The following is a 21,917-nucleotide window of genomic DNA, read 5'->3' as shown; positions in this document are numbered from 1 at the left end:
CACACGCACACACGGTAGCCTACACGGTAGTATACCATTTCTTCTAACACAGTGAATTATGTTTTGCAGATGGTGGAGGACAGTTCATGTCTACAAGATTGCACCTTTTAACCAATAAAGCTTAGGGTGCTAAAGAATGTCGGTCATATTGCAGTCGTATTTTACAATCCCAGAACCTCATTTTAATCCCGAGAGATTTTTTGACCCAGTTCTTTCTGCAGACTGCAATACGACAGACTGCCACACGATGACCGCATTGAGTTGCAGTTGCATTGGTTAGAAACAAGGTCAGCCCAGTCTTTCAAAATAAATGGACATACCACCTTGAGCTGTTCCAATTTCAAGTAGTTTCCGTCCAGAAATAAATAATATAGGCTATATATATACATATGTAATGCACAATGGCCTATTTCAGGTCTTGGATTGGGAAAGTTGTCCGATTGTATTTTTAAATGAAATAAGTGGGGACCTTTACATGACCACACTCACAGTATCACATGACATTCGTCACATGATTCTCAGGCAGAATTGGTAGCCTAAACGCTAACGCTGTGCACTTGGATATGGATTTTTAAGCAATTATCCGCTATTTAAAGGTTATTAGTAAGTATGTTTTTGTTTGTTTTAGACAAAATTCATATGTCAGTGATTGTAACTATTGGTCCAGTAGGCTTAAACTAAAAAAAGTATGACACTTGCAGAAACTACGAAACTCAAATAATAGGCAGGCTACCTGTTTAATAACTAGCATTCTAAAAACTACTCACTAATTGTAATTTATTTATCCAGCAATGTCGTCCCTGAGCTGGAGTCAGAGAATATCTGCATTTTCACTGAGTCCTTCTCAGTTCCTCTCCTGCATAACATCAGATAGCTTCCTGGCGGAACTCCTGCGCGAACTGAGAGATGACAAAGCCAGTGACAACACAAAGGTACACAACTGATTGATTGATTAATTAAACCTCGTTCTAATGTGATACCAAAGTGGAGTGGTGCAGTGAAATTGGGGGGGGGGGGGGAGAACCCTGTAAAGCTGACATTTACATTAACAGTGAAGTGCCTACAGTTGAGCAGGTTATCAGCATTCAGATAAAAGGTGTAACTGGTAATATCAGGCCTGCTAGTTGATCTTGTATTCATATGAATATATGCTGCAAAGCTGACATTTACATTAACAGTGAAGTGCCTACAGTTGAGCAGGTTATCAGCATTCAGATAAAAGGTGTAACTGGTAATATCAGGCCTACTAGTTGATCTTGTATTCATATGAATATATGCTACAGTGACACAGGAAAGCAAGCTAAACCAGCATCTATATGGTTGTGATAAGTATCCCTCTCTATCTATTTCTGGAGGTCCTCCTGCTGTCTCCATTCCTGGAGCATCCCACAATCCTCTGCCCCACGGTCTCAGTTGGAGAGGAGACAGCACTGGAATTGATGTCCGTTCTGGCCCAGACACCACCAAAAGCTGTCAGTCTCAAATGCAACCTGATGGTAGCCATATCTACGGTCCTCATTTGCACAACCTGCATGGAGACACAGCCCAAGGTGGCAGAGGATTACCTGGACCAGCTGTTTCAGACCATTGAGGACACCAATGACCACAGGGGAGGCCTGTCCCTCCAGCCCATCCGAGCCACATCCTGCGAATGCCTGCGGGAAATGGAAATAAGTTTCCCAGGACTGTTGTCACAGAGACTAGAAACCCTTTATCAGTTAAAGCAACTGGAGACCACTGTGCTTCATCAAGCCTATAGTGCTCTTTACTCCCTGACACTCAAGAATGCTGTCTTTCTTCTCTGTCAAAAGGTAGAAGTCGCTAATGCCGATTTAAAGACATTGCTATGTGCAAATGACGGATTTGGATGGAAAGCTATCCATAAACCTCTGCCACCTGCAATTGTTTGTCAAATGGAAGAGATCCCACAGCTCAGGACAGGTGTGGACTGTAAAGAATTGAAATCAATTGTGTCTTCATTATTGGAAGAGTCCTACCTTTTAACCCCCGTTTCCCAGGCCGCTTTGCTCAGAGAGCTCATTGATATTGTTTCCATGGTACCAGCCTTGTCGCCTGCTTTGTTCAAGTCCCAGCTGTTGCGGCTGTTTGGGACAGCCGAGGTGGAGCTGGTGCACGCCACGCTAATGATGAAAGGTGCATTCACTGATAGTCTTTTTAGTCCTGACGATGAGAACTTCTTCCTGAAACGTCTCGTGTGCATGGCTCAGCATCCACTGCTCAACGTCCCAGAGAAACTCTTCTACATAGACTGTATACGTCACTTCCCTGAGAACAGACCCATCTCCAGCCAGGATGATGAAAGCCTACCTGTGCTGGTCACACCTCGCCTTACAGTATCTCTCCTGCCGACTGTATTCAATGATAGTGGCACCATGCTTTGCCGTCTGAAATTCATGTGCATGGTGTACCTGGAGGCTGACGAGGGAGAGGACAGCAAGGGGGTGGCCTATTTATTTGATCATTTGATGGCACTCCTCAAAATAGTTGATAACCATGGTCGCAGGGAAATGGTGGTGACAGCCTTTAGAGCTGTTTTTATTTTTCTTACCTACTTTTCTCAAATGGAAAACCTGACAGAAGTGCTTATTCAGAAGTTATCAGATCTGTATTCGAGGCACTGTCGTCTTGCCCCAAATTTAATCAACTTGTGTGATAGAATTCAGGGCAGCATGGAGGATTCTGTGTGGCCTGAGAAATTGCTGAAAACCTTGCAGAGACTGGTCGTGGACATGCCCCCATCTCAGCTGACTCTGCAGAACTTCAGCTGGCATCTCAAAATCCTGAAAAGAGCAGCAGCGGAGAAACAGATACCTCAGGGAAGCTGCCTTTACTTCCTACTCAATGTCCTGTACCACTCTAGCCTCTGTGAGAGGGGAGGTTGGAGAGTAGGTAATGCCATTCTTGCGGTGTGTCGCAATCTGCTCCTCCATCCCTGTGTGAATCAGGCTTCTGTGTCAGTTGAGTTGGCTGATTTGCTTCACCACATGGGTGGTCACTATGATGACACAGACATCCGAGATCATGCCAGGTTTTACTACACCTTGCTAACAAATTTGTCATTGGAGAAGCTGTCAGGAGTGTTGGTACAGAGTCAGGAAGGAGGTCAGACTAAAGTGAGGTCTTTGTCTGCCATCATGGCTGAAACAGAAGGGCTCTCCAGTCACCTTACCATACACCCAACATCGAGGCCAGTATTGCAGTTTGTTAGGCTACGGCATGTCGGTTCTCCTCCAGCGACATGCTCCACAGAGGACACCACTGCAGTGGAAAACGTGCTGAACCATTATAGGAGTCAGTTTAGTGATGCAGACTTTGCCTCAGAAGTTACCCTAAAGTACACACTTGCATACATAGGTGAGACAGAACCTTTGTTTGACAAACTTTTCTCAATCTGTTTGAGCTTTGATCTGAAAGACTCAAATTATGAAGACATGTGTGACATCCACGTCCCATGCCTGTTCAGAGACAGGAAGCCCCCTGAGGTAATGCTCAAGCTAAAGCCTAAGCAGCCCTACCCGACATGCTTTAAAGCTAGTGCTGTGTTCAGCACTGAAGACGAGCTCACTTGGCAAACTCAGCTTCCTGATGTCAAAGTGTCCTTCCCAGATATCTTTTTGCCAATGCCTGTACCTGTAGGTTCATCCTCCTCCTACAAGGAAGATGTTTTTGACCGCCTTTGGGAAGACATCTGTGCCACAGAGGCCAATAGGTCAGCAATAAGCTTATTCTGTTTTGAAGGTAAGGACAGTTCTCTTCAAGAAATTAAGAAAAAGAATTTCCAAAACTTCCTGATCTCCGAGCCATCTGACATAGGCGAATGCAAGGTCCTGTTTTTCCTTCCACCTCGGTTTCATATACTGTTTAGGATAAATCTGACTGAAGATGCTGTCAAAATTGACATAGGAACTGACAACTGGGAACTGTTACCTCATATCAACTCTTACTTATTGAAGATAACAAAGAGATGAAAATGTGCCTCATTGATTAGATGCCAGTGTGGTATGTGACCGTAATATTTTCTTTGTAAATATTTTTTTAATCCTCTTTGTAGTTATTAATATGTAACTTTATTTGAGTGGTTTCAGTGGCACAGAAGTCACTGAAATCTTCATTTCTGTGTTGATTATGTCTGTAAAGTAATAAATGTCAACTTATATACTGTCTTTTAACTGTTGTATTTTAATTTGGGAGAAACCTTAGAAGTCTGCAGAGTGAAGGTGGAAATGTTCTGAAACGCATTCCAACAAAAGGGCTTAAATATGCTGACCTCGGTTTTGATGAAAAGTTAAATCCAGTAGACATCCTACCGTACTCCTGAGGCAATGTTGGGAGTACCAGCAATCATTATTTTTGAGCCACCATATGAAATTTTCAAGAGTGCACAGTAGTTGGACAGCTAGATCAACATAGAAAGAATTTAGCTGAATTGTGAAAAGTGTGTTGGATTTTCTAGCTTTAGCATATCAGCCTGGCCCAGCTCCCATTCAAACAGACTTTGTTGAAAATTGTGTGGTCAATCACAACAGTCTATGGGGCGAGCTGTATACAGTGACAAACAAAAAAACGCTACTGAAGCATTAGTGTCATCAACCAATCGCTGCCAGTAGTTGCATCAGTATTGAATGACCTGGACAGTATATTTTTTTTAAAAGAACAGAATGCACGTAAAGCCTTCATTGACAAGAAAGAGGTTTTACTTCAGACAGAATTCAGTAAGAGTTTAATGATCCAATTTACTGAGAGCCCCATGGAAATAAATAAAAAATAATTTGGTCTGTGGTTAACCAGGCTACATGGTCTACCTTTCATGTAGTAAAAAACCATATGCATGACAAACACTTTGGGCACAGAGAAGAGTAAATTTCTCTAGTTATGTGTATATAAACATTTGTTTACTCATTCATGGTTCAGGCAAGATGAGATAGAATTATAGAATGCCTAGGAACATAGATTACACTTTTGTATGTGCCTTAAAATAATAAAACAGCATTAAAACAGTATCAACAAGAAACACTGTGTCTATAAAATACAAGTTGATAAGATTGTTATGGTACTTTTTGCATTAAGTAATGCTTTACTTTTAACCTCTGTAATATGCATTTTGTCTGAAACTGAAAGTGATTGTACTGTTCAAGTGAAATGTGTTCTTGCTGAAAGCGTCAAGTCAAGCGAAATCTGTCAGGTTTCATGGTGAGAATGCAAAATCCCATTTCTGCAAGCCACAAGTTAAAGCAGAGGTTATGTCTGTTATTCAACATACAACCATCACTTTTAGGTCCATTGTTTTAAGACTATTGGGGGCATAAAGTCTTCAAAACTCATTTGGAAATGCCTTCAAAGTTGGGCTCTGTGCAGGGAGGTAGTGCAGCCTGTTGGTTCAGTAGTTTATCAAAGATGGCCGTCTCTGCATCCTTCTTTTCCACATCATCTATTGGAGTCCAGGACATATCATACCCTAGTTTGTAGGCGCCAAGGAACTTATGTGGACAACTGGATCCCCACTCCTGAAGAATTATAAAAATGAGCACAGCTTAACATCATGGTACAATAAACTGTGTGTGGTGTTAGCTCATATTTATACTCTCATGTCAAAACAATTGATTATAAAGCTAAAGCCTACAGAGTGTAGACCATATGCTTGTTAGTCCCATCCATTTGAAACTGATTCTCAATTACTTAGCCAGAAAAGTGTGACATCTCTTCAAAATGAGTGTAATGGCTTGAAGCAGATGTTTCTTTAAACACTCTGTGACGACAGTGTATGATAGCATCACTGGTTGATACCACTTTAAACCGGCTTTGTTATTTTCCCAAAGGCACGTGTAGACTTCGAACTAGAGAACATGCTGCCTTAACATACGACCATATTGCATAACAACACTTGCCCAAATTATATCACCAGTGTTATTTGGTTTGTTTATGTATACAGTGCAAAGTGGACAATGTTGTCAGATATGCATTAAGTTCTGTAATCACAATAATCAATGTGTGTCAAAGTGACACTGCACAAAAACAGCCACATTTGAGGTATATCTTGTAGGGAAATCGTTTTCATATAGTCTTCAAATTATTTTTGAATGTGTATGGGTCATGTAACAAATACACTTGTGCTACTACCAGTTATCAGTTGTGGAATATCAAACAAAGGGATAGGGGGCAAGCTTCATTCAGGCTCTCTTCAGTTACGGTACTTAGAGTTCTGGAACAAACTCGTAACTAAAGCCTATACCTTACACTGACTGACTCTGACAAGATTTGGGAAAGATTCTTGAAAGATTGTTTGTATTACTTTAACTAAAGCCCCTCATTAAAGCTTTACTCAAAAGACTACAATCTTTCAAGAATATTTCCCAAATGTTGTCATAGTCTGTCAGTGTAAGGTAAAATGTCACACTTGCATAAGTTAATGTTTTGTTTTGTCCTATTGTGTTCACTGTATTTAGTAAAACGAACTGATGTGTGTACCCCCCCCCCCCCACACACACACACATGGAATATTAAAACACTTTTGATGACTACCTGAGGAGATACTATGGAGAAGTAACGCTGTCCAGATTCACGCAGGTAAAGGTAGTACATGCTCCCAGGTTTCTTCACCACATTACAGGCAGCATGGTGGAGATCAGCATGTTTCTTGGCATCCTCTAAAACCTGCTCAAAAAAGAGGTGTCTATAACAACTGCACAGTGTCATGTACAGTAGTCTAAAGGATATAGCCTATGTTAATTTTTTTGATGGCTTATTAGATCTAATGTAGGCAATATCACGCAGATGGCATAACAGGCTTGATCTGATGACTGTTCTCTCTACTATCTTTACAGAAAGTAAAGCGTCCACTCATTAATTAAACTGTTAGACAAAACCATATATGATCAATGAATAGTTGGCTTGACATGTGACTTGGTTTACCTTACGAGCTTGCTCCTGTAGGTACCGGATTTGGTCTGCAATGACGGTCAACTTGTTACAGGCATTGGCTCGTACGAATTCGTCTGACTAGAAACCCAAATAACCGGAGAGTTAATTAAAGGTTTAATACAATAACAGACCAACAATAGAAAAGTCACTAGTTTAGGCCTACCTTTTGTACTTGCATTGCCAGGGACACTAAATCCATGGGATCACCGATCCTGTTCGTCTGGTAGGAGCTGACCAGTTCCAGCCCACTCGGTTTGCTACTTGACTCCACCAGCGTTACTGAGAAAAGAAAGTAGGCTAGTGAGTAACTTTTGACATAGTCGTTTTCTGATTTGGGCCATCTACTACGCAGTCATAGACTACTTTTTTGAGGTTTTGTATGAGAGAAGGCTACTTATGGGTTTAACTTCCAGCAATTAGACATGGATAGCCTGCAACCTGCTGGCTTCTGATAAACGTCTCATGCACCATTTTAACTAGTGTAACTTACACCAGAGACACTTAAACCTGCTATGACCGGTTGTCACGTTTCAAGTCAAATAGGCCTAATCGACGAGTTATCTTAAACTTGGGAGTCAAGCATTAGTCAAGTTAAGTAGTGGCTTGGGCCTACAATGAGCTGACAACACGTGCATTTGTACAAATAAATCTTCAATACCCTATGGTAATAACATAACATGTGTTCTAAACGTAGGCTATCTATCTTACCCACTGTCCTCTTGTCCGGTTGACCTGGAAGGCTGACTGTTCTATCCATGTTAATTCAATTAAACTCTTGCCCGTGCCGAATGAGTGAATTTGTTGACCACTCCCGACTGACAATATTGCTGATATCTGCTACAAGTGGAGAAGACGCAACTTTGTCGCTCCCGGTTGATCCTAGGATTTTGTAACACTGCAAGTAACCAGTCACATTGTGGGCGTTTCGGGGTCCTGACGACTCTCTTTAATTGGTATGCCACATTATTGCCTGCACAAAATGTTTCCATGAATGAGCATATATTTTTTTAACGACTAGAATGCTTGATATTTTACAAATATATAATTGATTATTGCGCTTAGATAATAATCTTTCTAAAAAAAATGATGAATACATTTGCCTAGTGCCAACATACAGTTAACCATTACAACAGGCTTTCACATGGTACCTCTAAATAGCTTGCATAAGGAATTTGAGTATAAATACTCATAACATGTTATGAAATTGTTGAACGTTGTGAAATGCTATTTTTTTTCACATGTTATAGTCTGTAGCATATGTGGGCTAAACATAAGGAACGCCATGGACTTTTCAGACTGAGGAAAGTATTTAGAAAATATAGGCTTTGAGGAAGGTAGTGGAGCTATGCAGGCCTAGGCCTGACCAAAGAGTAATAAAACAAAGTTGTTTTGATACCTCTGCAGATACCACTTCTTTTCAACATTCAGGAGGTGAAACCCAGACAATTCATCAGAGAAACACAATTGTAGAGCCTATATACACTATCCTTGTGTACGCCTGTGTGTGTGTGTGTGTGTGTGTGTGTGTGTGTGTGTCATAGGTTACATCATACTTTACAAGGCCTCAGGCATACTGTACAGATATTTCACTGAACGGGGCAGTTCCCCTACAAACATGCACAACTTCATATGTCATTATGTCAAAAATGCATCTTGCAGAGTATCAAAACCTCAGTTTAGGAGGAATTATTTGCCGTTCATAGGGAATTCACTTAAAGGACAAGAAACTGCATTGCAGAGAGGATTGCATGTTTCATCTCTTTCCACAGATGTTAGGATTATTAATAGTATAATAATACTGTATATTATATAATAGGCTCATAGGCCACTGAATAGTCCACTGTTTGTTCCTCAACCATTATCGGGTGGTTTAAGCTGTGTGTTTTGGATCATTATCCTGTTGGAGGACCCTTGGCTAACTGAAACTGAGCTTTGTTACACTTTACACTGTAAACCTTACACAGACTGGGGCTGTATGTTTAGCCACTTTAGGGTGTCTTTTTGTATAGGATTTATTGTGCCCTGCACATATTCAAGCCACCATGGGCCAGACACAGCAATGTAGCTCCAAAACACAACACAGCCTCCACACATTTCAAAATATACCGTTATTTTCTTGAGCACATTTTCCTCTCTTTTCCATCTTTAAACACTTGCCAAAAAGCTTAAGTTTTGTCTCACCAGTCCATAAGAATGTGTGACTTGACCAAATGTATTTGAGCAAAAAACTAGCCTCTTTTACTCTGGTCTTCGTATCCAGTCCTCACTCTGGGAGACATAACTCAGACCAAACCCTGAACCAGCCAGTCAACACACATTGGGTCAGAAGAACTGTAAGGAAAGGATATCATTTGATTGGCTGTTGAGCAAACATTAACAACTCAGCCTAACTGGGGAGCTCCAATCACTGGAAGGTCAATGAAGATTACCGTTGTTCACACACATACATAATGTCAAAACCCAACATATTATAATGCAAAGAAAGTATAAAAATGAATCTTCTTTTTTTAACAATATAACCTACTGTAGGTTTTACAGCCTACAATATGGCTTAGCCTAGGCTCTTTCACAGGATTGGAATGTAATGCAAATAAGAAACAATAGTCATTATTATCTATTTTAACAGTGTCTACTTCCATTTTCATAGGCCAAGGAGTCAAGACTTGGGACCACTTTGCGGTCCTTTCCTAGCTCCACCCTCACCAAAGCTGTGTGAAAAGTTCCTCTACGCTCCGACTCCCTCTCGTGTTGGACGTCAGCTCTGGCGCTGCAGAGGCCCAGTGATTCAAGATGTCTTTCAGGATTGTATCTGTGCTCCTCACAATATTATCTCTAAACAATAGTTTGTCAGATGCACAAACCAATGGCAGCACCATCCCGGAGCCCTACGACCTTCTGTTTGATACCGCAGTGGAAGCGTACTACAAAGGGGACTGGATGACAGTCATCCTGAACATGGAGCGAGCTTTGAAGAATAAGGCTATAGTCAGGAAAATCAAGGCTCAGTGCAGACTTGCATGCGCTAACCGGACAGCCTTTCTGGAAGGTATTCCAGGCATAGGGCCTGCCATACCTGGAGCTGGGTCCATTGAAGACCTTGGCTTCTTTCAGTCAATATTAAAAAGGGCCGACTGCATAAGTTCCTGTGAAAATGAGAAGTTGGGACCGTACACTCTTCACGATGTTAGCGCTGAAACGGAGCTTGAATTTCGGAAGAGGACCCCTTACAATTACCTACAAGTCGCTTATTTCAAGGTAAAGAAACGAAATGATTTAGAGCTAAATGAGACGAGTTGACATGGTGTTTCCTGGATTGAATAATGTGGGTCAAATGCATATTTTATGACATGGATGTGTTTTAGGCTACTTTGAGCCCCAGAACTGGCATTCGTGTGTTGTGAGTTTAGTGTAGGCCTATCATTTAATCTGACTAAGTTTTGTTAACTGATTTTTGTCCATGCTTTTGCTCAAACCTGTACAAATGTTCTGCCCAGAGGCTATACAAATCTTATTCAGTAGGCTAAATTGCCCCAAGGCTCATCCATTTGTTGTTAGTTCCCAACCCCCAGAAGCTGTTCCAGTGCCACGTCTTTAAGGTGGAGTCTGCTTAAGCGCAGGCATAGAGCGCGCAGGCATAGAGCGCGTAGCCTACCGATTTTTCGAGAGTTTAGGCTACTGTGGAGAGAATGAATGGATTGGCTCCTCCATTGTGAAAAGCATTCTATTGAGAAGACTCGTCTTTGGTTGTCATATGTTTTTCCAGGATATTATGGCTTATTGAATGAGCTTTCTCCACAGCACTGTTATTAGAAGAGACATGGTTTTAGCCATTTTATCTTCAAAAAAGCACACCAATCTGTCAATCACCTCAGGAGGCGTAGCTCATTTATTATACAAATTATTTTTGTTATTCTAAATTAATATCCCTGATGAGGCCCAATCTGTTCCTTTTGTAGCTCATGGAAATATAGCCTACCTAGGAATGTTGAAAACATATCGGGGGAAAAGTAACAACAGAAGTTCTCAACCTTGGAACAGCAGTTATGTTCATCAATGAATTGTTACTCTGCAGATCAAAAAGCTTGACCGAGCAGTGTCAGCAGCCCACACATTCTTTCTGGCCAACCCTGACCATATGGAGATGAAGCAGAACCTGGATTACTACAAGTTGATGGCAGGAGTTCAGCAGAGTGACTTCAAAGATCTGGAGGCTCCACCACACATGGTTAGTTAGTGAAAGTGTCTGTTTGATAAAAAAAAAAAAATGAAATGTTACCTTCCCTTAAGTGTGACTATATGATTAAATGTAACTTATAACATCATAACTTGTGCAATGTGATTGTTTCATCAGTTTAGCAACTATAAATGATATAAAGGATGCTCACACAAAGGAGATAATTACAATTAATGATAAATTACTCGATTGAAATGGACCTGTGCATTCAACATTCAAAATTCATCAGTGTCTACATTATAAACATTGTCACGCTTGGTTGCTTGTTTACCATTAGGCTGCCTTCCTCGAAGGGAAGAGGCTGTACAGTTCAGACAACTTTGAGGGAGCCGTTTCACACTTGGAAAAGGCTGTGGAGGAGTTCTTCCCTGCCTATGAGGAGTGTCGTGCTCTCTGTGAGGGATCGTATGACTATGATGGCTACAACTATATGGAGTACAAAGCAGACCTTTTCCAAGCGATGACAGGCAAGTTCATGGAATTCCTTCTGATGGGATCCCCATCCTTTATTATAGCATCCACTTTTTGTTAATGTTATAAGGATGGACATATACCTCAATCCAGCATCCTATTAAAAGGACTAATTAAAAATGGCAAATTTTCTCCTTCAAGTACATTTAAAGCGTTTCCAGATGGTAAATTACTAAGCACTTGCTCTGTTTGACCTAAGCTAATTCCTACTGGCTACATTTGCCAGTACGTTTGGTTTTGGGTGTTTGTTTACTACATAAATATGAACTATTTGTGTTGTTAATTTCATAGTTTACTCTTGCACCGGTAATCACTTTGCACTGTTTACATTTTGCACTACCTCCATGGACACATACTATTACCATATTACCATAACATCTCATTGCATTTCCTACACTTGTGCATCAGAGTTTCAGTCCCCTGCTTGGAATTTGAATCTGGTTGATAGACACAAGTGTGTTGTCATCCTCATAGTGTTGTGAGTGAATTTGTTGTTCTGTTTGCGTCATATGAGCTATATGCCTTAATTTCCCCTGGGATAAAAAGTATCTATCTATTAATTTATCCATCCATCCATCCATCCAGTTTTACTAATGGACTGTTTTATCTGTCCATCTTCAGATCACTTCCTGCAAGTTCTGAACTGCAAACAGAACTGTGTACTGGAGCAGGCTACCATTTCTGGAAAAGACAAGCCGTTTGATGACTTCCTGCCATCACTCTTTAACTACCTTCAGTTCACCTACTTCAACAGTATGTCTGAGTTTGTTATGGATTCTTCTCCGTTTTTTTCACAGTATTACCAAACCTCTGAACAAATATGACATAGTGGTTCACTGCCTCTGTTGACTGTATTCCAGGTGAAAAATATGAGAAGGCTGTTGAGTGTGCTAAAACCTACCTCCTATTTCATCCTGAGGATGATGTTATGAAGCAGAATCTGGCATATTATACTGTGATTGTCGGAGAGGAAAATGCTACGGTTATACATGAACGAGAGGTACTACTTCTGCACTGTTGGACAGTTCCACTAACTGCTCTGTGCTGGATTTGTATGATGATTTGACAACATATTTGCATATTGTTTCACAATCAAGTGCTTTTGTTTTACCACGAGAGAATTCATACCTTCAGTTCAAGAGTTGTGTTCATATTAGGACTAAAACATTGAAACAAACTGGCAGAACATTTCACGGGGCTAACTTCATGTCATTAATCTTTCAGGTGATCAAACAGTACATCAAGAAGACTTTGCTGGAAAAGGAGCTGCTGTACTTTGGCTATGAAATATTTGGAGTGACTTTTGTGGACCCAGTGAGTGAAGCAAACTAGATGTGTCTGAGCAGTTAATTGTGTGATTCTTGTGGTGGTGTGACGTTCCACTTGCTTTGGATTGTTTAACCCAGAGCCATATAGATACATCTGGCTCTGGTTTAACCAGAGAGGGTTAAAGCGGAGCGAGAGGCGCAAACGTTCGATCATTTCCGCGTTCTGTCTTCGCAAAGGGGAGGGGGGCTAAATCCCCCTTTAAGCAGACCTGTTAACATTCGAACTGAACTGCTTGCCAATCTGACAGAGATCGATATCCCACTATGACGTCTTTGCGACACGCCTCTTTAAGCAGACCGGAACTGTTCGAATTTTGCTTCCATAGAGATGCATTACGTTGCTCTATCTTGTCAATAATTAACCCTTAAGAGTGTACCGTCACACCGGTGTGTTTGGAATGTTGGAAAATTAACATTCTAAAGAATACCTGGGTTCATTGAATTCTACATAGAATTTTAGAACGTTGAATTGTTGCGGAATAGAATCTTGTGTTAGAATGCTCAAAACCCACCCTTTTAAAGGTTAAGGATCTTTGGTTTAACCAAGGGTGGGTTTTGAACATTCTAACACAAGATTCCATTCCGCAACAATTCAAGGTTCTAAAATTCTATGTAGAATTCAATGAACCCAGATATTCTTTAGAATGTTAATTTTCCAACATTCCTGTCACACCGGTGTGACGGTACACTCCCTGTTTTTAAAACAGGGTTTTAAAAACAGGTGTGATGTTCCATTTACCTTGACCTTCGCTTAACAGTGACACTTTATGTTTCAGGACCCCTGGACACCAGCTGATATCATGCCATTGAAATTGAGGGAGAAGCAGAAGTATGAACCTAAACTATCACAACCTTCATTTACACAATTCATCCTGAGTTCTTATTATACACTTATGCTCCTGGATGAGAACTATAAGCAGTCATCATAACAGACATATAACTATAAACATAATACTCATGTTTAATGTTTAAGTGTTGTTTTAGTTGTAGTTTGCTGCATGACAGCTTCTTTCCAAAAGGCTAATATTTGAAGACACATGCACAGTTTAAAGTATACAACAGTCAGTGTGTCTCCTTGCTTGCACGTGCCAGGGCTGACCGTGAGACAGCTGCCCGTATCACAGAGGAGATCGGAAACCTAATGAAGGAGATTGAGACCCTTGTAGTGGAGAAGAACAAGGACTCACCAGACCTACCCATGATCATGACCGATGGTGAGAATTTCCTCTGTAACCCAGAAAGAACTAAATGTCTTCACCTTTACAGTGTGAATTTAGCTGATTTCTGCAATGCATTGACTTTTTTTGGGTTGTGTTACTTCAAATAGTTCCTCAAGCAGACAGTCAGCCTGTGGCACCTCCTGCGGAGTCTGTGCTTTTTGACTCGGTCAAGGTGACCATGACGCCGACCATGATGAATGGCACCGATCGAGTGCTGTTGGATGGCGTCACCACCGACGATGAGTGCCGTGAGCTGCACCGCCTGTCCAACGTGAGTCAGCACGGCAACACGACAGACACTGGGGGTGCCTCTCAACATCTCTCCTCGATGCTCGAGGGGCGTTCCCACTGATCTATAACTAACACTGAATAGAGAGTAGACTATCCCATTGTTGCTGCCCCATCATTCTTTATCTAGATCAGTGAGGACGAGGATCAAGGAAGGAAGGGAGGGAGTATAAAAGCCCAAATGAGAGGCACCCAGACTCCTCCTGACACACTCAGAACTGCCAAGGCTTGGAGAGTCTCTGGCCCTTTCCAAAACTAGTTAGTACGCCCTCTCCCTTGGCACCTGCACTGTGTTTGCGCCTTCAGTTGGAGGGTCCACAATATTTAGGGCCATCCGAAACCAATTACTGTTAAAGGGGCCCTTGGCAACTACAGTATTTCAACTTAATATACCCGTTTAGAAATCATTTGGATGATTAAATGATCTGTTCTGGTCAAAAGGGTGACTTTCCTCGCCCCCAAATCCATGGTTCAGTCAGAGCCTGGAGTGCGGTATTGTACCTACGCACCAATCAAGAGAACTCAATTTAGCTGTGAGGGTGATTTCCACCCCGACTGCACTCCGTAATCGAGGTGAATGTGGAGGGTCAGGTTACGGAAAAGGTCACTAAGTACCTGTCTCTTACGTGATGACAGAATCTGCCTAAGAACACTACATTACACTAACAGGTTACACACATTCGTATTACTTGGAACTTGTTTTGTAAAACTGCATGCTCATCACTTTATTATCTGTTTACCTATATAGGCATTTGTTTACGTGCATCTACAAGTTCCAACAATCTCTTGCAATGCACAGCATTCGCAGCCTAAAATGCTAACAAACCACATAAAAACAAAACAGCTCAAGTGTTAACAGTTAATGTGACACACATAACAAATCTGTTGGCAAGACAAGTGGTTTAGTTGCATGCATAGGGTTAAGTGTGTAAAATTAAAAACCTGTCTCTTGACAGAGAACTCTGATTAGAAATAAACGTCCCTCTTTGTTTTCACACAAAAATCCCTGCAGACTCTAACATCAATCACATATTTGACAGGCTGCAGCTAAGGTCGGGGACGGCTATGGCAAAACCTCACCACACTCCCCCAGTGAGATGTTCCAAGGAGTTACTGTGCTCAAGGCACTCCAGGTAACTGCTTTACAACTAACCTCAAAGATTGAACAACAGTCTGCACCACAAGCTTTCAGAGGGAATGCCTCTTTTTGAAGCATTTCAAAAACATTATAAAAACAGGACCGAACATTCTCAAAGCTAATGGGCTTGAAAAACAAATCTTCATATTTCAGCTTGGCCAGGACGGCACGGTTCCTCTGAAGAGCGCTCGTCTCTTTTTTGACCTCAGCGAAAAAGTCCGCAAGATCTTGGAGTCTTACTTCCACCTGCCGACCGCACTGTACTTCTCCTACTCCCACCTGGTGTGCCGCACTGCTATTGAGGGTGAGTGTGATCGCCCTCTACTGGCAGACTGTGGAACTGACGACTGAAATCAATATCACCTCTTGTCATCTTGGTAGACCTCAGAGATTAGCGGTTTGTCTTCAAACCATAATGATTAAATATTATTACATGGTATGAATTATTACATGTTATCATATTATAGTCTGCGGTAACACTTTGTTTTAATGTGTCGCTGTTACAGTGTACCTACTTAATTAGGTACAGTGGTACAACCTGTGTAACAACATGTAGGCTACTAGCACGTACTAGCATTATGTATTTGTGGGTACCTAGTTGTTACATTGTAATACTGAGTGCTTTTACAAAACTTTTACAGAACCTGAGACTTCCTGGATGGGGTAAATCTGGTCATGATCGATTTAATATGCAAGTAATTAACTGGTCCTCTTAACAGGTTTATACCACTGTATCAAAGAGTAACAAAGGTGTAGCAGTGCAGCTGTTACATGTACACTGAGGACAGTGAGGCCTTGACTGGAGCTAAGAATGGTTTGTATATTAAATCTATCATGACCAGAATTACCCCATCCAGGAGGTCTCAGGTCAGCCCTTTGCATCTAACGAAAGATTTAAGCAAATTGGCAAAGTTTTGTAAAAGCACTCTGTATTATTATGTAACTATATGTAGGTATCCACAAATACATAATGCAAGTACAATGCTATGTTGCTACACAGATTGTACCACTGTACCTAAATAAAGTGTTACCTAGTCTGCTTATTACATATTTGTGGAGTTGATCTCATTAACAGTATATGTGGATGGTGGATGCTGATGGAGATTTTGTTTCATAGCCTCAGTGGATGTCTTAATTCCCTGTGTTTTACCCTGAAACAGAGAAACAGGAGGACCGCAATGACTTGAGCCACGCCGTGCATGCAGACAACTGCCTTCTGATCTCAGAGTTGAACGAGTGTGTCAAAGAGCCTCCAGCCTACACACACAGAGACTACAGGTACCACAGGACTACACCTCTTTCAGAGTCAGTCTGCACCACTCACTCTCTCCTCACTGTTTGGTATTCATGTGCAGTAATACTGTCTTTCAGCGCTATCCTCTATCTGAACGATGACTTTGAGGGAGGCGATTTTATCTTCACGGAGATAGATGGAAAAACTGTCACTGTAAGTAACTTCCAGACTCCCAGGCAGTTAACAGGAAGCTAAAGAAGCACAGTAATCTTTCTTGTACTTGGGAGTTGTGGTGGTATGAATGTCACAAGAGGTAAAGAGCTAAACAGGAGTTCCTCTCACAAGGTGTTGTCTCTTAAATTTAAACATTTTAGTGATTAAGGTGCTGTGTCCACCAAACGCGTTTTTTGCGCCGACGGCGACAACTTTCAATGTAAAGTCTATGTAGCTCAGCGCTCACAGTGCTGAGCGCCCTCGGCGGAAAAAAACTGTCGGCGCCGACCTTTTTTTTTTTTTTGAAATCTGTTCAACTTTTAGAACAGCGCCGGGCTCGTCAATGGCACTTCTCGTCATAAACCGTCTCTGGTTTTGGTAACTTAGCAACAATAAACACTTATCGAAGCGCCGAGAGGAGGAGGTTGTGGGCGCTCTGGCTGTAAAAAACGCGTTTGGTGGACACAGCACCTAATGCAACATCGACACTATTCCATTTCCCTTTGATTCCGGAACACTTTTGTTACATTTGCGCCTCTCATCTACACTATTCCAGTGTTTTTGAGCTCCTGAGGCGAAAAGATATGAAAGTGTCAAAAATCTACTTGAGGTTAAAGTTTGCTGTCCTGCTTCTGATGTGTTTGTGATCTCCAACTTGGGGACTTCCTTCTGTTTGCAGGCCACTGTGAGACCCGCGTGTGGTCGCGTTGTGGGCTTTGGGGCAGGAAAGGAGAATCCACATGGGGTGAACGCTGTCACCAAAGGCCAGAGATGTGCGGTTGCTCTATGGTTCACTCTGGACCCTCGCCATGAAGAAAAGGTAACTCCATTCATTAAATTGGGTTTATTGACTAACCCATGCCATGATGAACTGTGGTATTTTACATGATTAGTTACGCTGTTTCATCCTCCTTAGTTATTCCTTATACCATTAGCTTTTCTCCTTTTTTTATATATTTCATTGTGGTCGATGATGGATTGCCTCCCTAGGAGCGGATCCAAGCGCAGGAGCTTCTGAACATGCTCTCCTCTCCTGTGAATGCCGAGTTCCAAGGCACAGCGGAGGACAAGAGCGCAGACACACCGACACAAGCTGCTGACTCCAGACCTGCAGCACAGCCTGATGGCTCAGAGGTGGCCCAGGTGTCAAAGGAAGAGGAGCCAATCGCTGCTCAAGTGGCGCAGCAGACTGAAAAACAGACAGACAAGCCAGAGCCGTCAGTTTCTGCTCAAAATGATGCCGTTCCTGAGATTAAAAGCACAGGTGAGACAGCAAAAGCCAGCACAGATTCCAAAACCGATGAAAAGCCCAAGCCAAAGGCAGCTGTGAAAACAAAACCAAAGCAGACAGACAAGACACAAACGAAACAAGCAGACAAAACGAAACCGAAGCAGGCGGACAAATCAAAGCCCAAACAAGCAGACAAATCAAAGCCCAAACAAGCGGACAAATCAAAGCCCAAACAGGTGAACAAAACAAAACCTAAACAAGCAGACAAAACAAAACCCAAACAGGTGGACAAAAAAGAGAGTACACCCACGAAGAAGGCAGCGAAAAAAGCACCTGATTCAAAGAAAGCCCAGGAGAAGACCACAGATTCCCAAGCACATAAGGTAGAGTTGTGATTTTGAATCACTTTTTTTTTGTACGTTTTGTTTTTTGTATTTTGTTCATTTCATTTATGTAAATGTGATGGGTGCAGTATGATTAGGTCAATATTTTCTGAAATGTCTGAATATTTGAAAGATGCAATAAAGAAGCATCCACCACTGGAGAAATGTTTGCAGCACTGAGCAAAAATTGTCCCCTAAATGTGTATTGCGTCATGAAACATGTCCGAACTCCTGAATATTTGCTTGCCTTAATTTATTTGGCAGAAATATGTATGGTTCCATCTTTATTTATCACTGTGAAAGGTCTTTTTTAACACAAAGTAGGGTACGCAGTCTACACAGCCCATATTATTGTAAAGATAAAATGTTTTCAATCATCCTTTGCCTTTGCCTGCCCACAATATGTCCTTTAGCTGCTGTGCTTCTTGGACTGTTTTGCCTCAGGAAAATGCCCCCAAGTATTGATCTGTACAGAGATTCCTGTGTGCCTTATGTAGATGTATGTGATCTACCTGATGTTCTTACTTTTGTTTGTACAAAACATAAATGATTTTTAAAGAAGTTTTTATGTATTTTTTTTCATTCTTCACATTATGCACATTGCAGTGCACTACTACTACAAAAGCTGTGCAGATTCAGTTGTCTACAAGCACTCAGGAAAACAGTTCTGTCTCAGTGTCTCACTCTCAATGTACACTAGGGGGCAAAGTGGAGTGATGACGACTAGGGAAGTACTTTTCTGGATACACCCAAATCATTACTGACCAACAGCTGGTTGCACTCCCTGCCTTGCCTTGACAACTTTCCTGTCATGTAATTTAAACATTTCCTGTTTGCTAACAAAACCCAGGCCCACCCTAAACAAGGACTTAGGAAAAACATGCAAATGGTTATTGTTCCAACCTATTTAGCCACCATTTCCATTTTGTATTTTGATTATACACTTTAAATGACCATTTTTCACCTTTTTATAGGTCTTAAAATGTTATAGAGAGCAGCTGGAATTTGACAAGCTTGTAACAAAACATATTCCAATCATCCTGTAGGAGGTAACTGCCATTATAAGACTGTGTGGGATGTTTGCATGTTAATGGACATGCCTACACTGATGTCTATGGAGAGCCAGTGTGCACAAAAGGCTTATCTGAATAATGATAATAAAAATCTCACCCATCTTTCTACACCACATGTACATAAATACCTGTTTTGAGAAAGTATTTTTTGAAATGTGTAAAATTTATTTGTAAACAGAGCAAAGACACCATTCCCATTGTTGAAAAGGGAAAATGGTATCAGCCAGCCATTTTAGCACTGGACTCTTCTGCTATGGAGCCATGTTGAAATATGACCTGAATGCAGTTTGACTTTGAAATATTCAAGGTGTCCTCTGAAAAGTCGTTGTCTGGATGGCATATGGCATGTTGCTCACAACCTGTATATAATTCAGCAGTAGTTGTGCTTTTCCAGCTCCCCATGCCATAGGCACTAATGCACTCCCACACAGAATGCGGAGTCCATGATTTCCAAAAAGAAATTCTTGTTTTAATTGCTCTAACCCCAGAACATTCTGCTACTTTGAATCCATCCAAACTCTTAAATGAGTGGTTTAAGAGCTACACAACGGCATTCCTTATATCGATAGTTTCTTCTTCGCATGGTCGGAATTTAGCTAGCATTTTGGAGTATGGTGAAGCATCAGTCTGTGCTCATGGACAATGATTATTGGATGTTTTCTGATCATTGATTTTCCTTTGGGGCTGTTTTTAATGCAGTGCCAGATCTTGGACCCTGAAGATCACAGCCATCCAATATTTTGTCAGCCCTGTCGCTTGTATACATTGATTTCTTTGAACATTTTCATGATATGATCTAGTTGATGAATTTTTGGCAACTTCACATTGAAGTGCATTAAAACTAAATATGTGTTTACCAGATTCAGCAGATTTTCGTTTAGTTCAGAATTCTTTAAACCTTGGTGCTATCTAGTGAACCAGCCCACATCTCCACAAGTTTTGAACGGAAGGGTATACAGAGGGTGTTTTGGGCATGAACTGTAGAATGACATGCCCACTTCCACCAACTTCTGAGGTTCGGAACTGATTTCATGTTGTCTAAATGTTTCGAATACTTCAACATCTGGAGAATAAATCAGAAAGGATCCAATGCTCTGTTGGTGAAAAAAGCCCATCTGTGTCTTAGTCTTCCATTTCAGACCACCAGATGGTAGTAGTCTGTGAGCAAAGCTGTGGTGTTCATTACTTGTCTCACATAAAACCTCAGTGGGTTTCAGAAGATTCTGTCTTCATTGGATGTATAAACTGTCAGATTTTATTAAATACCAATTTCCAATTGTTGTTTGGTCTGTTTTATCAGTGGAAGACAGATGTTTCTACTCAAGCACTCAGATCTAAACACTGTAGACTAAGATATAGATAAAATACACAAAAAGGTGCAAATGGTCACCCACCATGATGCTCTGTCCCGTGACAGCTCTAAATTAGCATCTGATTGTTAAGATGCTATACCTGTCACTTTACCAACATTACTTTATAGGCCAATCTATGAAGCATTGGCTAACTTGGAAACATTCATAAACACCATCAGTGTTTGCTCAAGACTATTTCATACAGCAGCCAATCATCATGCAGTCCTTCTTTTTCACTTATTTGTCATGACTGTAGTGAGGAGTCTTGATAAATCTACTGTTCATCTCAGCTAACCACTGCCATCTATTGGTGGTGTGAGCAACAAAGAAAAGTTAGTGATTAAAATAAAAACGCAGTGGTTCCTTTAATAGCCTAGCACACCAATGAAGTTATACTGCACAGCCTGCAAGCCATTACGGTATTGTAATTACTCTTCAGTAAATTATACAGGATTTACAGGTGACAGAAGTTCAGCTGATGTAAAGCTAGATGTCCATCATTTGTGAATTTAGTGAATTTAGCACATTGATGAAAATTTTATATAATCTGGGTAATTGGATTCCTCAAAGTCAGCATTTAATTAAGACCAATAAATTTACAGCCAAGCATATTTGGGCAAGCTCTACATTGCCCAGAGGTTCAAATATGTGGTACTGTATAGATTGTATTTTAAGAGGCCGTTGGGATCCAAGTGCCTTGAATGTCTGTCATGGAAATCATCCAGTTATGTGTTATACAATAACCACCACATTGCCAAACTTTACCGGTCTCTGCTCAGTAAAAGCCCTTGAAAATGGGTTGGCACACCTAGA

At 41.2% G+C, this 21,917-nt stretch overlaps 3 protein-coding genes across 3 annotated transcripts; 2 read left to right on the top strand and 1 right to left on the bottom strand.

The window, feature by feature from the left end:
* The first annotated feature begins 502 nt into the window (after nucleotides 1-502).
* On the top strand, nucleotides 503-4,184 carry ap5b1 (adaptor related protein complex 5 subunit beta 1). The gene is made up of 3 exons (XM_062546362.1): nucleotides 503-603; nucleotides 790-932; nucleotides 1,356-4,184. Exons 2-3 carry the CDS (start codon nucleotides 792-794, stop codon nucleotides 3,987-3,989), a joined length of 2,775 nt encoding a protein of 924 aa, XP_062402346.1. The 5' UTR covers nucleotides 503-603; nucleotides 790-791; the 3' UTR covers nucleotides 3,990-4,184.
* A 492-nt stretch (nucleotides 4,185-4,676) lies between these two features.
* c9h1orf50 (chromosome 9 C1orf50 homolog) lies at nucleotides 4,677-7,830 on the bottom strand. The gene is made up of 5 exons (XM_062546361.1): nucleotides 7,648-7,830; nucleotides 7,103-7,218; nucleotides 6,931-7,017; nucleotides 6,541-6,672; nucleotides 4,677-5,525 (listed from the first exon to the last, which is right to left on the bottom strand). The coding sequence occupies exons 1-5, from the start codon at nucleotides 7,694-7,696 to the stop codon at nucleotides 5,340-5,342; spliced, it is 570 nt and encodes a 189-aa protein (XP_062402345.1). The 5' UTR covers nucleotides 7,697-7,830; the 3' UTR covers nucleotides 4,677-5,339.
* Nucleotides 7,831-9,659: 1,829 nt separating this feature from the next.
* p3h1 (prolyl 3-hydroxylase 1) lies at nucleotides 9,660-19,240 on the top strand. Its single transcript, XM_062546360.1, has 15 exons — nucleotides 9,660-10,194; nucleotides 11,012-11,164; nucleotides 11,451-11,640; nucleotides 12,266-12,397; nucleotides 12,505-12,644; nucleotides 12,869-12,958; nucleotides 13,749-13,801; nucleotides 14,065-14,186; nucleotides 14,300-14,463; nucleotides 15,521-15,613; nucleotides 15,772-15,922; nucleotides 16,779-16,896; nucleotides 16,990-17,065; nucleotides 17,745-17,885; nucleotides 18,056-19,240. The coding sequence occupies exons 1-15, from the start codon at nucleotides 9,730-9,732 to the stop codon at nucleotides 18,689-18,691; spliced, it is 2,724 nt and encodes a 907-aa protein (XP_062402344.1). The 5' UTR covers nucleotides 9,660-9,729; the 3' UTR covers nucleotides 18,692-19,240.
* The last annotated feature ends 2,677 nt before the right edge of the window (nucleotides 19,241-21,917 follow it).

The sequence above is a fragment of the Sardina pilchardus genome, chromosome 9 (genome assembly GCF_963854185.1).
Source record: "Sardina pilchardus chromosome 9, fSarPil1.1, whole genome shotgun sequence".
In the NCBI taxonomy this organism is placed as follows: Eukaryota; Metazoa; Chordata; class Actinopteri; order Clupeiformes; family Clupeidae; genus Sardina; species Sardina pilchardus.
The sequence above is the reverse complement of the archived record's forward strand: the minus strand, read 5'-3'. Positions and strand labels throughout refer to the sequence as shown.

Coding starts and splice junctions, on each gene's coding strand:
- c9h1orf50 (XM_062546361.1), bottom strand. CDS start 7,696: ATGGATAGAACAGTCAGCCTTCCAGGTCAACCGGACAAGAGGACAGTG. Junction 7,018..7,102: donor TGGCAATGCAAGTACAAAAG/GTAGGCCTAAAC, acceptor TTGGGTTTCTAG/TCAGACGAATTCGTACGAGC. Junction 5,526..6,540: donor TCTCCATAGTATCTCCTCAG/GTAGTCATCAAA, acceptor ATAATTCTTCAG/GAGTGGGGATCCAGTTGTCC.
- p3h1 (XM_062546360.1), top strand. CDS start 9,730: ATGTCTTTCAGGATTGTATCTGTGCTCCTCACAATATTATCTCTAAAC. Junction 13,802..14,064: donor AAATTGAGGGAGAAGCAGAA/GTATGAACCTAA, acceptor TGCACGTGCCAG/GGCTGACCGTGAGACAGCTG. Junction 16,897..16,989: donor TACACACACAGAGACTACAG/GTACCACAGGAC, acceptor ACTGTCTTTCAG/CGCTATCCTCTATCTGAACG.
- ap5b1 (XM_062546362.1), top strand. CDS start 792: ATGTCGTCCCTGAGCTGGAGTCAGAGAATATCTGCATTTTCACTGAGT. Junction 933..1,355: donor AAGCCAGTGACAACACAAAG/GTACACAACTGA, acceptor CTATTTCTGGAG/GTCCTCCTGCTGTCTCCATT.